Here is a 14,105-nt window from a genome sequence, read left to right on the forward strand (position 1 = left end):
CCCCCCCCAATACATATTTTCTCAAAAGTGGATCTCACATGCCTTTTCACCCCTCTCTTTCTAATAACTCATTCTCTTTCTCTATGCCACGCCACGCCACACCAACGCAACCAAAATTTCACGATCCATCAGTTTTTCCTTTTCCTTTTCCCACAAACCAAGTTCATAAAATTTAAGTATCCCAACTCACTGCACTGAAGATAATAGATAATATTCTTCAATGCAGTCAAAAACTGCTTTGATAATTTTAAGTTGAAAAAAAAAAAAAAAAACGAGAAAAGCTAATAGGGCAACCTGCCTTTTAGCTTATTAAGGAGGATAAGACGTGGAAGTGAGTCAGCATGGGACATTTTTGGATGTTTGAGCCCCGAGCCCTCCCAATTCTTACTCCACACGCTCAACATCCTAATTAAATGAAACAATCCGCCGTCCATGCACATAAAATACATATTTTTCTCCCTTTAGTGAAAAAGTTGAATAAATTATAGTTCTTTCATTCATATTCCTCTTCCTTCCCATCCAAGCAACAAGACTTCTTCTATAATTGATGATGCAAGGAAGGAAAGTGATGAAGATCAAATTGTACCACCAAGATACCATTCAAATTGATTGGATTTGTTTTTTTTTTTACTACATATCCAGGCTTCAAGTTGGCAATGACATATAAGATTGTGATTCCATCAAATGGGGTTATTTAAATAAATAAATGTTATTATTAAAGCAATGATCTTCAGAATAAAAGCAGGCAGCTAAATTTACACATAAAACAACCTTAAAGAAAAGAGAGTGGAGAAGAGTGATGATGCTGTTTTATACAAAAACACGGGACTCCGAGTCCTGAGGACGGTGCATAAAAACATACATTAGGCCCAAACTAAATATCCACATTGACCACATACATGCCTCTCACAATCCTAAGCTGCTACCCCCATGAAGGGAAGGCCATAAAAACCTATGAAGGCTTAACGGAAGGGTGAGACAGGGTACCCACGCTGGTCGCGCTTACACCACTTCCAAATGCTAATAAAAATTATGGACAATACTACAACAACAAGCCTAACTATAGAAACGTATGAAAGAACTGAAGGTGGCAGTGCCTTCGCCAATCTTCTTTTCCCAGTTACGAAACCAATCTTTGAGCTATAGCTTGCCACTGACTTTGAACTCGCTTCCTGGGAGGCTTTACCACTGCTCACCCCTGACTCAGCAGCCTCAGTCCTCATCTGGGGCTGTTTTACATCATCAAAACCATCATCACTCCCACATACCCCTCCAATACTCTTGTTTTCTGAAGCTTTTTTCTCCTGTGTGTCATGTCAATACCACCCGTTTATAACTTTACACCATGATATATATAGTATTGGTTCCATACACTTGAAACTAACTCTATATAGGGCGCTTACCTTGCTAGAGATTGATGGGGGGTCATCATCCCGCCTTCCACCACTCGCACTACACATTTTGCTAGAGCGTGAGGATGGCGCTGCAAGTATCCTTTGCAATCGTAGCCTTCTTGGCGCAGTCCCCTGAGATGCAGAAAACTCATTGTGTTGCTGCTGACTTCTTTGCCGGCGACTAATTCTCTGAATTCCAGCTGTAGCATCGGTACTTACTGCTGCAGACAATTGATTGCATGATTCCGGAAGGCTCCCAGATGGATTAAAAAATTGACCTGCCAAGAACAATTAGCAAGATTATTTTAACAAGATATGTCATGGGCGCGTTGAGTACATTATTGTGAGAAGAGAGAGGCAGCAGCACCTTGTTCTGTTGGTGCAGTTTCCGTATGTTCAATAATAGGAATCTTCCTGTCTATATCCTCCAGACAAATTGAGCTTTCCAACTCTGACATAACCTGCTTCGAGACCAGAAATTAGTAATACAACGAAACTAATTCAAAGCAGAAACAGAAACCACCGGGTAAAAATGTAAGATTATCTTTAAAAAAGAAAAACTCGCAGGAAAAGTCCCACAAACCTTTGATTTTTTAGAATTTTCAGCCTCCACTTCGCCATAAAATCGGTAGTCCAAGCTACCCATTGTATTATTCGGAATCTGGAAGTCTTCAAGAGCAAAATCATCCAAATTACAGTCGAAAGAGTCTATAAACTGATAGATATAATCTGACTCCTCTGTCCCACTCTGTAACTGCTGCACTGCATTTGCATTGGCGTCGAAGTTCAAGTAATTGCTATCGGAATAGTATATGCCAGATGATCCTAGCTCTGCTTGCAGCTGCGAGCGCAAGGGGGAAAACAGTTTGCTATCAAGTGGTTCATCCAATGAAACACAGTAATTCTTCTTTTCATATGGATGAGGATCCATCTGCAATGAGAAATAGACATAGATGCATACAATTCAGATTATGCTGAATTTTCTTGTAATAAAAATGAAAAGGAAAAGGGAGCCTCTCACTTCTGCATTATATGAATCAAAACAAGAGATTTCAGCTGAACCATCAGGATGTTCGACTGTTTCGGATGCCACTTCATCAGAACTATCAGCCCGCCCCGGCAATGATGGAGAAACTAAAGGAAGTATTGGCTCTGAATGGGAGTCTCCAGGTCCAGGAGATGAGTCAGCTGTGGTAGGGGATGAAATAGCAGCTTCGGCTTCATCGCCATTTGACCCTTCAATACTTTCATCCTGTTTCTTAAACAGACGACAGAGAACAAAGGCACTCTGAAACCAACAACCAAACAACATTCTAATTAGAATTGAAACAAAGGCATTCAAAGATTCAGGAAATAGATTTCACCTAAAAACCGATCATTTCGAATTACCAAGTGTAAAGAAAAAATTTAGTTATGCAGAACAAGACCTCTCAAAGGAGTCTTGAAGTCTATACTCGAGTTACGAATTAGATACTATATCCACATATTTCTCGCTTAGAATTTTCAGCATAAACATAAGATGGCGCAGAGAATAAAATAGAAGAAAATCATGATGCAGTGATAGAGTGAAGTTTTAAATACTATTAAGTAGCATTTTGTAGGTCTTAAAAGTCATCCATCCCAGTTTTGAATGCACGAAAGAAAAAGAGAAATCAAATCAAGCAACTGTATATGGATCCACAGAACTGTAGCATGAATTCAGCCCAGTAGCCAAACGGAGGAATTAGAAGAGAATAAGACCTGTCCAGGGTTAGTGCCATCAAGTTCCTTAAGAGTGGCACGATACTCATGGACTACCCAATTGGTTCTCTTTCCCTTAGGAGCACGACCTTTGTAGAATACCAATGTCTTCTTCATTCCAATCAAGTTTGTTCCGGACTTGATTTTGCGATCCTTACCCGTTGCCTTCCAGTAGCCAGCATCGGTAGCTCTCTTCAAACGGTGCCCGTTGGGATACTTCCTGTCCTGTGGACAAAAGAAGAACCACTCGGGATCTTTTGTCTTTATTATCGATAGATCTGCACCGATCAAAATAGGCGGAAAAAAACAGTTGTTAGAAAAATCGAAGCTCGAAGGTGGATCGTGATAGGTGATTAGTAAGAGGAAATCGTGGAGTCGGGTGAAGCGATACGCAGATGGAATTGATTGAAGAAAGAAGGAATAAGTAGAAACTAAAAGGAAAGAATCAGAGAGGAGCGGAAATGGAATAAAATCAAATGATACTCGAGATGTCCGTAAAGAGCAGCTAGACAGAGATAGGTCGAAACATAGGGCGGAAAAAGAAAATAAATAAGAAGAGGAATAAAGGAAAAACTGGGGAAGCAAAGAGAGAGCGTACCAGGAAGATCCCAGGGCTCCCATTTACAGACATCGATTTCGCGAATAACGCTGACTTCTTCGTGATTTCCATTGATCTTGGAGCGGAGGTAGAAGTTGATGAGTTCTTCATCGGTGGGTCTAAATCGGAAGCCCAGGGGGAGGGAACTGAGGGTTAAAACCGCCATCGTCGGTGAAAGCGCAGGGAAAGAAGATGATAAAGAAGAAACAGGGAAGGGAGGAAGAAGAAGAAGTAATCGGCCGGAGAGATTCTCTCTGTTTGTTTGTTTGTTTTAATAAAGAGTCAAAAAGTGAGAGATGAAAGCAGAAGAAGAGAGACGAGAGTGCGATTTACTTTAGGGGAGAACGAAGAAGACGACAGTAAGTCTAATAGGAGGGCAAGGGCAATGAAGGGCAATGAAGGGCAGCTTTCCTTTCCTTTTTCTTTTCCTTTTTCTATTAACAAAATAAAAAACGCGTTTTGTGCCTTTCTCATGCCATTTCTACCCCGTCGGTTCATCAAAATAACAACTCTGCCATTCACCAAGTTGGAAAAGTGGAAGGGAAATGTCGTACCCGAGCGAATCAAAGTTTGACACGTAATGTGAACGCAAGTCATTAAAGATGCGTCATTGTCCGGGTCCACTCTAAAGAAATTGCTCCGAACTTACTCATCCCCCCATTCCTTTTTCTTTTTTTTTTTTTCAAATAATTCAAACATCCTAGCATTCAGACTAAATAATTACTTGGTCAAATTTCATTTTCTTTTCTTTCCTAAATAACTCTTAATTTTAGCGTTTAAATTAAAGTATTGAAGCTATTTTTGTATTGGACGCGGATCCATGGGTTTACACGTTTCTTATATTTTCATTTTTTTTTAATAACAGTATTAAACTTGGTTCTTCTTTTTTTAAACAACTCATTTTAGTCCATTTATATTCAATAAACTTTAAAATTAGTTACAATTTTTGTATCATACCAACAACTTTTAAGCGAGTAACAGAAATAGGTAGGGTTTTAGAATTGTGGGCTAAGATGGATTTACATTTCCTCGCTGGAAGAAGATAGTTTATATACCTTAGGTGTTAAAGAGTCGATAAGAGTCGAGTCTAGTCTAATACCTTCGGTGTTACAAACATCATTTTTTTTTACAATTTTAATTTATGGTATGTTTATCATGGGATTACTACCAAATCCTAAAAAATTATTCTAGTTTTCCTTGGTGTTAGATTATGTTATGCATTACTTAGTAAATTTTAGAGGCTTTAATATGATATTTATATTATTCTTAAGATCTGATTATATAGAGATGATTTCAGTCTTATTCGTGGTTACGTTACATTCCTATATAAGATTGGAGGGTCCAAATTTATTCTTAATTTTCTATAAAGATTGTGTATGACCTTTAAAAGATGATGATGTAAGATTTTTATAATCTTGTCACTTTCCTAAAATAAATATTATGATTCTAAATTGGTTTTTTAATTCTCTTTAGGAATATCGCGAAAGCTTGAGTTTTATCTTTCCAAAAAGAGTTTATTTTATAATCAATTGGTATTTTTGTACCTTATGACCGTAAAAGACACTTGTTGATGGAATTGAAGTGTCATTCATTTTCTCTATCCGATTCTAGAAAAAGTAACTAGCCAACTAAAGGTATCTCGAGGAGAACCCATGCAAGAGTATGCCCTTAGGCATGAAGTGGTCTTAAGCCTCGGGGGCGAGGAATTGAACAACGTCTCAATTCTTCACATTGATATGATATAGTCCTTTTTGAGCATGAGTTTTTTGTTTGGAGACAGTGTCCCTCGTTTATATGCTCATCGAGTTTAACAATCATCAATAATAAAATAAAAATATCAAAATCTATCACATGACAACCTGTAATTATTACATCTAAATGTGTGATTATTTTTATTATTATTATAATTTTTTTTTTTAGTAGAGATTAAGAGATGAAATTAGTAAAAGTTGAAAAGGGTAAAATTAGCATCAATATTAAAATTTGAGATTCAACTCGACTAAAATTAAAAAATTAATTATTAAAATTGATAAAATAAATAAATGAATAAAAGTTGATTTTGTTGCAACTTTTGTCTATTTTTATTAATTGAATCTAAGATATATATTTTTGAAAATAAAATTTTGCAATATAATATAATCTTGTTTTGAAATGAATGATACAAACTTTACACGTTTCATAAAAGATAGAGAAGGGAATAGTTTGAGGTATCAGAGTGGATATTGGGAAAAGCAGATCGTGATTGATGGGTGATGTTCTATAGTGTGGTTTGGCTTTTGAAGAGTTGATTATTAATAAGACCATATATTTTTTATTTTTGCCATTACCATTACCATTACCAAACCCATAAATATAATAACAATTACTTTTTGTTCATTCCTTTCAAATCCTATTTAATTATCATTTCTTTCTCAATCTCCCTCTTCCCTAATACAAAATACTTGCTTTTATCCATCTTTTTTCTTTTCAGAATCCACCACCCAAATAATTGTGCCAATTAATTAACATAACTACAATATTTTTAATAAGTTCTATTAGTGTTTCAATGTATGTAGATTTGCATTTATTGTTATTCTTACCTTTTCTTTTACTTTTGCTAAGATTTGGATAATTCGCATATTAGAATTCGTTTAGTCGATTCTACCCAACCAACTCAAACCAAATTTTATACCAAATTGGATTCCAAGTTTATGAGCCGTTCATGTCAGATGTGCAAAGACATTGAGGGAAGCTTTTGTCCTTTGATTGGAGAGTTTTGATATAGCGGTGGAGGATGAAGATGTAATGGGTTAATGAATTGATGGATTAGCAAAAAGTAAGATCCTGACAAAAACTGGTTGAAAGCTTAATAACAGAAATACATTGTTGCAATGGCTTCAAGGGTTTCTTTTGATGAAGCCTTGTTCTAGATCAGCACCACAAATTGGAGCATTATTATGATGTTGGTGATTTGGTGAAGCGCTTGGCACTACAGCTGCCGAGTGCAGCCGCGCAGGTTGTGAAGTTGCTGTTGCTGCTTCAACTGTCACCGCAGCAGCTGCTTTTGGGAGATGCGATAATTCCTTCATCTCCTTTGCCTTACCCCACAGGAAACAGTAGAGCCCTGCTACCATCACAACCGCCCCAAGTATGCTGCAACGCCAGATCCATCAGTTTCCTCAAAGCAGATTGAATTAAGGGTACATGAAGTAAGTAATTAATTTAATATCCTACTTGCCCACTTTGATCTCCTCGCCGAGTATGATGGCTTCTAAGATTGCCACAAAAACTAGAGGCAGGGGGTTGAACATGGGAGGGAAAGTTGGTCCCTTGATTGAAACTGCCCATGCCACCAAGCAAAAAGTAGCTGCTGTCGCCAATGCTCCCTGCATATGCATATATATACTATTACGGATGAATTAATATAATAGAGAGTAGCTAGTAGCTAGAGAGATACAGAGAAACAGTTACAGAGTATAAAATGGTGAGAAGCTGCAGATCCCAACCCAACTTCCAAGCGGCCTTGTCGGTGTCCAGGAACAAGCCAATAAGCGTCGAGTGAATGCATGCTATGATGCATGTTAGCATGGTCGCTAAGTACTTATGTGGAAACACTTTGAGCAACTTCACCTGTTTTTAGTTAACTAGAAAAGTTAGCTGAATTGGAATTGAATGAGAAGAAAGAATATGTGTAATTAACACACACACACACACACACATACTTGGACAACAAACCAAGTAGCATAGGAGAAGCAGCTTCCAAGAAGCAGGAGGGTGCCTCGTCCCCAGTGAGCCTTATGGACGGCGACATGCTGTTGCTGGACAACAACATGATGACCAATGTGGAATCCTTTTCCTTTGTAAAGACACGTAATTAATGCTCCCACAACACCCAAAAATGCCCCCATTATCTTTAATTTCCCTGCTCTGCTCTTCAAGCTCACCTTTTCCATCCTACACTTGCACAGTTCACATGCATCGGTGCAGGGCTATTTATTTAGTTATTAGTAGAGTACAGTAGCAGAGTATATACCCAAGGATGGAGGAGATGACAAAAGTGAGCACGGGAATTAAGTTGAGGAAGTTGGTAGCATAAGTAGCTGTGGTGTCTCGTAGACCATAGTAGTAGAGTCCCATAGCCGCTGTTATCCTGCATATTAATTGGGTTGTTGGAGTAATGATATGGATAGTTTTGAGGGATAATGCATTGGATTGAGAAAAGCAAGAGAGAGAGAAGAGGCGTACCCGGTGAAGGCACTGAGAAAGAGCCAAAACAGAACCTTGGGGCTCAACAACTTGTATGCGTTACTTCTGCAAGCAAAGCAGGGGAATGGAGTGATGTAGTGAGGAGTTTGAGTTAATATGAAAGTAAGAGGGAAAGCTAAGACACCTTTCGAAGAAGAAAGCAAAGGGTGCAACGCAGAGAGCGGCAACGAGATGGCGGTAGGTCATGAGTGCAAAAATGAAGGTGCCTTGATCGATAATAACTTTGCTGAGAATTTGCAATCCGGCGGCAATAACTTGGACAGCCAACATTGCGAGAACGGGGCGAGATGCGTTCAACAATTTGTGAACACCCATGTGTTTGTTTTTCTTACCTACCTGCTACCTGCTACCTGCTACCTGCATGCATGTTCTTCAGAGACAGAGAGAGAAAGCGAGAGAGTTTATACCCAACACAGGAACAAACAAACAAAAAAGAAAAAGGAAATTTGTTCTCCTCTTGTTCTATGTGACTTAATGACATGCCGCCTACGCTCTCTCTTTCACCCATAGGATCTTAACTAAGTCTCTCCACTTTTGACCCACATTTGACTACCAAAAAACATTTTGTCGGAAGTTGTAATATGCTCTCGTAACTAACTCCCATTTAGTTTATAACCTTATATTCTTATTTATCTTTGACCAAGGTTCATATTCTTATTGATTTGGTATATGTAAAAGAATTAATATGGTTAGACTGGTATAAAAGTTTGTCCAGCGTGGTGTGAAATCATGGTCATTTTATATTTGTCTAGAATCAATTAGAAGGAACTTTAGTTATTTTTATTTTTAAACCACGTAAATCTGTGTATTTTTATATAATTTATGATTAAAGATAGGTGAGTGCGATTGATATTGCTCCCGCTTTAGCTACAACAATTACGAATCATAACTTTTTTGATTGTGACATTAGGGTACAACACTTTTATTCTTCTTCAACATAGTCAAGTTTGTGGGAGTCCAAAGACGATGATTCAATTTTGCCATTGAAAATATAATTTCAATATTAGTTTTGTTATTTACAAATAATATATTTTTTAATGTTTAACCGGATGAATTTATTAAAGTTGTCAATTAGGAGTTGTGTTATAAACTTATTTAAGTTAAGTTGGACTCAAATAAATGAAAATTTTTATAGATTACTTTAATTCACGAGTTTCCTAAAATTAAATCGGGTTGATTTAATCAACTCAAATTTATTTATAACTCTCAAATATATATTTTTGTTTTATACATATACGATTGATAAATATTTATTTTCCTTATTTAAAGGTAATTTTATAAAATATTATTCAACTGTGTTATAAATCTCATTTAAGTTTTTGAAAATAAATAAATAAAAACTCAATTAAAAAAAATTAATAGTTAAATTGGATTAGGTTCTTTCTTCAATAAAAGTTAGGGAGATTTTGGTGAAAAATAAGTTAGAATATAATTTAGAATAACACGTGATCGATAAGTTTTAAACTCATATTTGTTACTATTAGGATATATGCTCTAAAGTTTCATGTAACAATATTTTCGTTTATGTTAATTAAAAAATTAAAGGTTAGCATTCGAATTTGATGAGGTTCTAAAAAAAAAAAAATATAATTATTTCTGAATGAAATAATAAATAGGCCCAGTCCCGGTTCCTAATTTAGCTTCCAGCAGTCCAATATAACGCACCTTAACCAGCCCACAGACAGTCGCTGAAACCGGGTTATGGGGGGAAAATACAACAGAAAGGCTTTGCCCTAGCCGCCACCCTCCCTCTCTTTAAAGCACTTTCAGGTCGTTGTTCTATAAAATTTATACGGTCTGGAATCGAAACCACAAAACCCAATCGGATCGGTTTGTTCGGTTCCGGTTTAGATAAAAGTCGAGAAAACCGAACCGATGCCCTTTAGTTTTCATTGGCAGTTCTGTAATTAAAATTAAACTCTATATATCGGCCCAAGCCCATCGCTCCTTCCCCTTTAGCCTTAGGGTTTTTCTTCTTCCGTAAGTTTATTACTTTTCTTCGGCAGCTGCATCGTAGTCGGTTTTCTGTATATAAATCTTCTCACAGAGCTTTTCCGCCTTCTGCCGCAGCCTCCGTGGTTTCTTGCCGGCGCTTCCTTGAGTCTCTTTCCACAGAAAAATGAAGACCATTCTTTCATCCGAGTCTATGGATATCCCAGATGGGGTTAAGATCAAGGTCCATGCCAAGATCATCGAGGTTGAAGGTCCTCGTGGTAAGCTTGTTCGTAACTTTAAGCATCTCAATCTCGACTTTCAACTCATTACTGACGAGGCCACTGGCAAGAAGAAGCTCCGGATTGAAGCATGGTTTGGGTCTAGGAAGACATCCGCCGCTATTCGTACTGCTCTCAGCCATGTTGAGAACCTCATTACCGGCGTCACTAAGGGCTATCGTTACAAGATGCGCTTCGTCTACGCTCACTTTCCCATCAATGCTAGCATCACAAACGGCAGCAAGTCTATTGAGATTCGTAATTTTCTTGGAGAAAAGAAGGTATTGTTTTCTCTATGCTTCTCATGTTTTTCATTCATTATTAATCGCCGTGTGTTTGATTTGACCATCACTTGTGTTAGGTTTTGATCTTATTATTTAGTTAGTGTTCTTCTTGGAAATATATATTTCAAGTAACTTCTGTTCATTAGTAATGAGCCTTCCATTAGTTATGCTGGTTTTTTCAATTTTGTGCCATATTCCATTCTTTGATATCTACTGTTTACATTGATGTTTGTACACTCGTATGGACCTGTGCTGTTACTTGTTTACAACCTCGCGCTTTGATTTTTATGCTATAAATTTTATTCATAGGAATCTGCTTGGTGGTGATTTTACATGAAAAATAAACCTTCTAATATTACTTAGCTCTAACCAGTTTCTGTGAGGTTTGTGGAATTCTGTCTATATCAATTTTTGCTGTTGCATTATTTATATTGTTTTCCATGCGTGTTCGACATTTGAATTACCATTTTTACGAATGGGTTCTCCATCATTACATTATTTCTTCTTCATGTACATATGGGTTGGGACCTATTGATAACCATGGTTAGTCTTTTTGTCATCTACTTCTTTACCTATGTTTTCATAAAACCATGCCAAGATTTTGAAAATAAAATCATTAGTTTTTGAAAGCCAAATGATATTTAAACGGGTCTTCGAAGCTACAAGTCTGTTTTGTGCAATGGCTATTCGAACCTCATTTCCAGTTCTTTTAGTAATTCATATTTCAGTTTAGTACCAAAACCAACATATAAAGAAGCCTAGGCCAGTGCCAAATCTAAAATTTCAGAATATGAAATATTCGTCCTGATTGGAAATTGATTTGAACTTAATATCTTATTTGGTGCCATCTTTCTAAGGTGTATAACTTGGCCCTGATACTCGTAAATGAATAAAGGCACAAGTCATTCACATTCTGCGCTTCGTGTCAGAGTTTTGCATGTTTAAGATAGATAGGATGGTTTGCTTCTAATCTCTTATCCTCACTCACTCTCAAAATATTATTGACAAGCATGTTTCTTACAAAGAAAAGAGAAACATTTGGAATTGGAATTGTAATTGTAAATACTTTTGTAGCATGGATTTGTTAGATGTCATTATCGGCTAAACTTTAATGCGGGTAATTGTTGAATCAGGTGAGGAAGGTGGATATGCTTGATGGAGTTTCAATTACCCGATCTGAGAAAGTGAAAGATGAGTTGGTCTTGGATGGAAATGATATTGAACTGGTTTCACGGTCTTGTGCCCTTATAAACCAGGTTTGTATTGATCAGACTCACATGATGCAGGCATTGCTGCACATAAAAGAAAAGAGTTAAATGGTGCATTTCTTGGTCTTAAATCATTCTGTGGCTTACTCTTTCTTGGCTTCTTTTGCAGAAATGTCATGTGAAGAACAAGGATATACGGAAGTTCCTTGATGGTATCTATGTCAGCGAGAAGGGTACCATTGTTGGAGAAGAAGAGGGATGAATAGAATTGTAGGTTATATCTGCTCTTAGTTTCAAGAGTAGTTTATTCTCTTTTTGGAATTGTTTTTTCGCACCTAATTGCGTAATTTTGTGATGTTTCGTGGCAAACCTTTTAAACTTTATTACAGTTTTGTTTTATGGATATTTTCTATTCGAGGCACGAAAATGGCAGTCAGTAAGTAACCCTTCTTCTACAGATGTCTATGTTACTTGATTTCTATGTACCTTTTAGGAGAACCCTTGGATTTCTTGCATTAGGCATTCACATTCTCTTAATCATGAATTCTCACACAATTTAAGAACAATTTCAACGCATTACATTATGATAGGCTTGATTGATGTAAAAACAAAAAAAAAAAAAAAAAAAAAACCTGTGTCTAAGAGAACAAGGGCAGAGGCCAACTGTATTTTTATTTATGTAGGGCAGGGCATACATGAAGAGCCTAATGGGTCTTTTTGCTCCCTCTGAGCGAGGGAAATGCAACATATTGTCACTTCCTATTTACACTATTATTCAAAACGTTCCTGAATTTTGGACTTCCTAAAATGAAGGTAACATGCATTTTATCGAGTAAGCATTTAAATTGTTGAGGAAAAAGTAATCAGTCAAAAGAGAGAGAGAGTGAATGGGTAAATATTATGTTTCGTGGAAGGTTTAGTTCAGGCTAGGTCGAGATTAAATAAAAGAAAAAAAAAAAAAGAGAAGAAATTGAAAGGTTTGCAAATTTAAGAACATAACTTACCGTAGAACGGTGGAGTTGATGAAAATGTATGTATGTATGTATGTANGTTTTTTTTTTTTTTTTTTTTTTTTTTTTTTTTTTTTTTTTTTTTTTTTTGGTGTAAAATTAAAAGCGGATGCCTCCGTCTGCAAGAAAGAAAAAGTGAAACTGGGTGGGACTTCTTCTAAGACCTCATTCTACGTCCACCTGAGGTCGCTCCGGAAATGATGAACATTTTCAAGTCCAACCCTTCTTCCTCCCTTACATTTCTCCATTTCACTGCACATTCCAGACGTCTCTCCACAACCCGCTCTTCCTTTCCCTTCTACAGTAACCTTCTTTCTCCTCAACCTTCCTCCCTCTTCTCTCCCGCCACCATCCGCTATCTTCGTACTGCTCGAGATCCCAACATCAGGTGACCTCCCCTCCCTACATACCTTCTATTCCTTCCAATTCCTTCTTTTCACAACTAATTTTGTTGTCTACTCATGTGCAATTATTTTCTAACCCCCCTTCTATTAGCTACGAGATTACTCCTCCTTTAAATTGGGGTATTCGAATTGTCCCGGAGAAGAAAGCTTACGTGATCGAACGATTTGGAAAGTATGTGAAGACACTTCCCTCCGGAATCCATTTTTTGATTCCATTTGTCGATCGGATAGCTTATGTGCATTCCTTGAAGGAGGAAGCTATTCCTATTCCGGACCAGTCTGCTATCACAAAGGACAATGTCAGCATTTTGATAGATGGGGTTCTTTATGTTAAGGTATGAGGCGAAGCTGTTCGCGGACTTGCGTTTTCTGGTTTCTTACTCTTAAAAGTCGCTCTACTTTTCTTTCTGCTACAATTTACGAATGAAACGACAAAGTCTCCGTTTCTGTGCAGATAGTGGACCCCAAGCTGGCATCTTATGGTGTTGAGCATCCCATATATGCCGTTATTCAGCTCGCTCAGACTACAATGCGAAGCGAGCTTGGGAAGATTACTCTTGACAAAACATTTGAGGAAAGAGACACGCTGAATGAGAAGATAGTGGTACTTTTTTTATTTTATTTATTTATTTTATTACATCCTTTTCATCATGTCTTTCGATTTTGAGAATTCTGGTTGTGTTTGCTTGCTGTGGAGCAAAATTTGCATTTGGGAAAACATTTTTTTTTCTCTTGTTCTTGTTCTTCTTCTTCTTCGTAGTGTTTTGTACTGCATTTTTACCCTGATTGCTTGAACGAAAATAAATGAACGATTTAACTGATTAGTAATCTTTTAACTGGTCATTTCTGTAGGAGTCTATCAATGTAGCCACAAGGGACTGGGGACTGCAATGCCTTCGATATGAAATAAGTTCGTTCTATATTACTCATAGCTCTATATAGTTCTATCATGTCTTAAGTGAATTTTTGATAGCGAATTTATGATTTTTTTTTTTTTTTTTTTTTTTTT

At 37.0% G+C, this 14,105-nt stretch overlaps 5 protein-coding genes across 5 annotated transcripts in view; 2 read left to right on the top strand and 3 right to left on the bottom strand.

Annotated features, from left to right (window-relative positions):
- Nucleotides 1–225, bottom strand: part of LOC111449296 (heavy metal-associated isoprenylated plant protein 9-like) — a 2,321-nt gene extending 2,096 nt beyond the window's left edge. Inside the window, exon 1 of the mRNA XM_023089138.1 lies at nucleotides 43–225. The gene's annotated coding sequence lies outside the window, so the exon portion shown is untranslated. The remainder of the gene's footprint in view (nucleotides 1–42) is intronic.
- A 504-nt stretch (nucleotides 226–729) lies between these two features.
- LOC111449682 (NAC domain-containing protein 91-like) lies at nucleotides 730–4,118 on the bottom strand. Its single transcript, XM_023089684.1, has 7 exons — nucleotides 3,733–4,118; nucleotides 3,135–3,412; nucleotides 2,416–2,682; nucleotides 1,978–2,325; nucleotides 1,762–1,855; nucleotides 1,404–1,672; nucleotides 730–1,304 (listed from the first exon to the last, which is right to left on the bottom strand). Exons 1-7 carry the CDS (start codon nucleotides 3,896–3,898, stop codon nucleotides 963–965), a joined length of 1,764 nt encoding a protein of 587 aa, XP_022945452.1. The 5' UTR covers nucleotides 3,899–4,118; the 3' UTR covers nucleotides 730–962.
- Nucleotides 4,119–6,608: 2,490 nt separating this feature from the next.
- On the bottom strand, nucleotides 6,609–8,292 carry LOC111449923 (WAT1-related protein At1g43650-like). Its single transcript, XM_023090010.1, has 7 exons — nucleotides 8,102–8,292; nucleotides 7,957–8,022; nucleotides 7,745–7,861; nucleotides 7,434–7,665; nucleotides 7,183–7,341; nucleotides 6,946–7,097; nucleotides 6,609–6,864 (listed from the first exon to the last, which is right to left on the bottom strand). The coding sequence occupies exons 1-7, from the start codon at nucleotides 8,290–8,292 to the stop codon at nucleotides 6,609–6,611; spliced, it is 1,173 nt and encodes a 390-aa protein (XP_022945778.1).
- A 1,656-nt stretch (nucleotides 8,293–9,948) lies between these two features.
- Nucleotides 9,949–12,139, top strand: LOC111449954 (60S ribosomal protein L9-like). The gene is made up of 3 exons (XM_023090057.1): nucleotides 9,949–10,471; nucleotides 11,608–11,730; nucleotides 11,852–12,139. The coding sequence occupies exons 1-3, from the start codon at nucleotides 10,097–10,099 to the stop codon at nucleotides 11,942–11,944; spliced, it is 591 nt and encodes a 196-aa protein (XP_022945825.1). The 5' UTR covers nucleotides 9,949–10,096; the 3' UTR covers nucleotides 11,945–12,139.
- Nucleotides 12,140–12,802: 663 nt separating this feature from the next.
- LOC111449389 (stomatin-like protein 2, mitochondrial) overlaps nucleotides 12,803–14,105 on the top strand; it is a 5,774-nt gene continuing 4,471 nt past the window's right edge. Inside the window, exons 1-4 of the mRNA XM_023089256.1 lie at nucleotides 12,803–13,080; nucleotides 13,188–13,431; nucleotides 13,551–13,700; nucleotides 13,949–14,006. Coding sequence (XP_022945024.1) covers nucleotides 12,890–13,080; nucleotides 13,188–13,431; nucleotides 13,551–13,700; nucleotides 13,949–14,006 — 643 coding nt within the window. The 5' untranslated portion in view covers nucleotides 12,803–12,889. The remainder of the gene's footprint in view (nucleotides 13,081–13,187; nucleotides 13,432–13,550; nucleotides 13,701–13,948; nucleotides 14,007–14,105) is intronic.

The sequence above is a fragment of the Cucurbita moschata genome, unplaced genomic scaffold, assembly GCF_002738365.1.
Source record: "Cucurbita moschata cultivar Rifu unplaced genomic scaffold, Cmos_1.0 Cmo_Scf00011, whole genome shotgun sequence".
Classification (NCBI taxonomy): domain Eukaryota; kingdom Viridiplantae; phylum Streptophyta; class Magnoliopsida; order Cucurbitales; family Cucurbitaceae; genus Cucurbita; species Cucurbita moschata.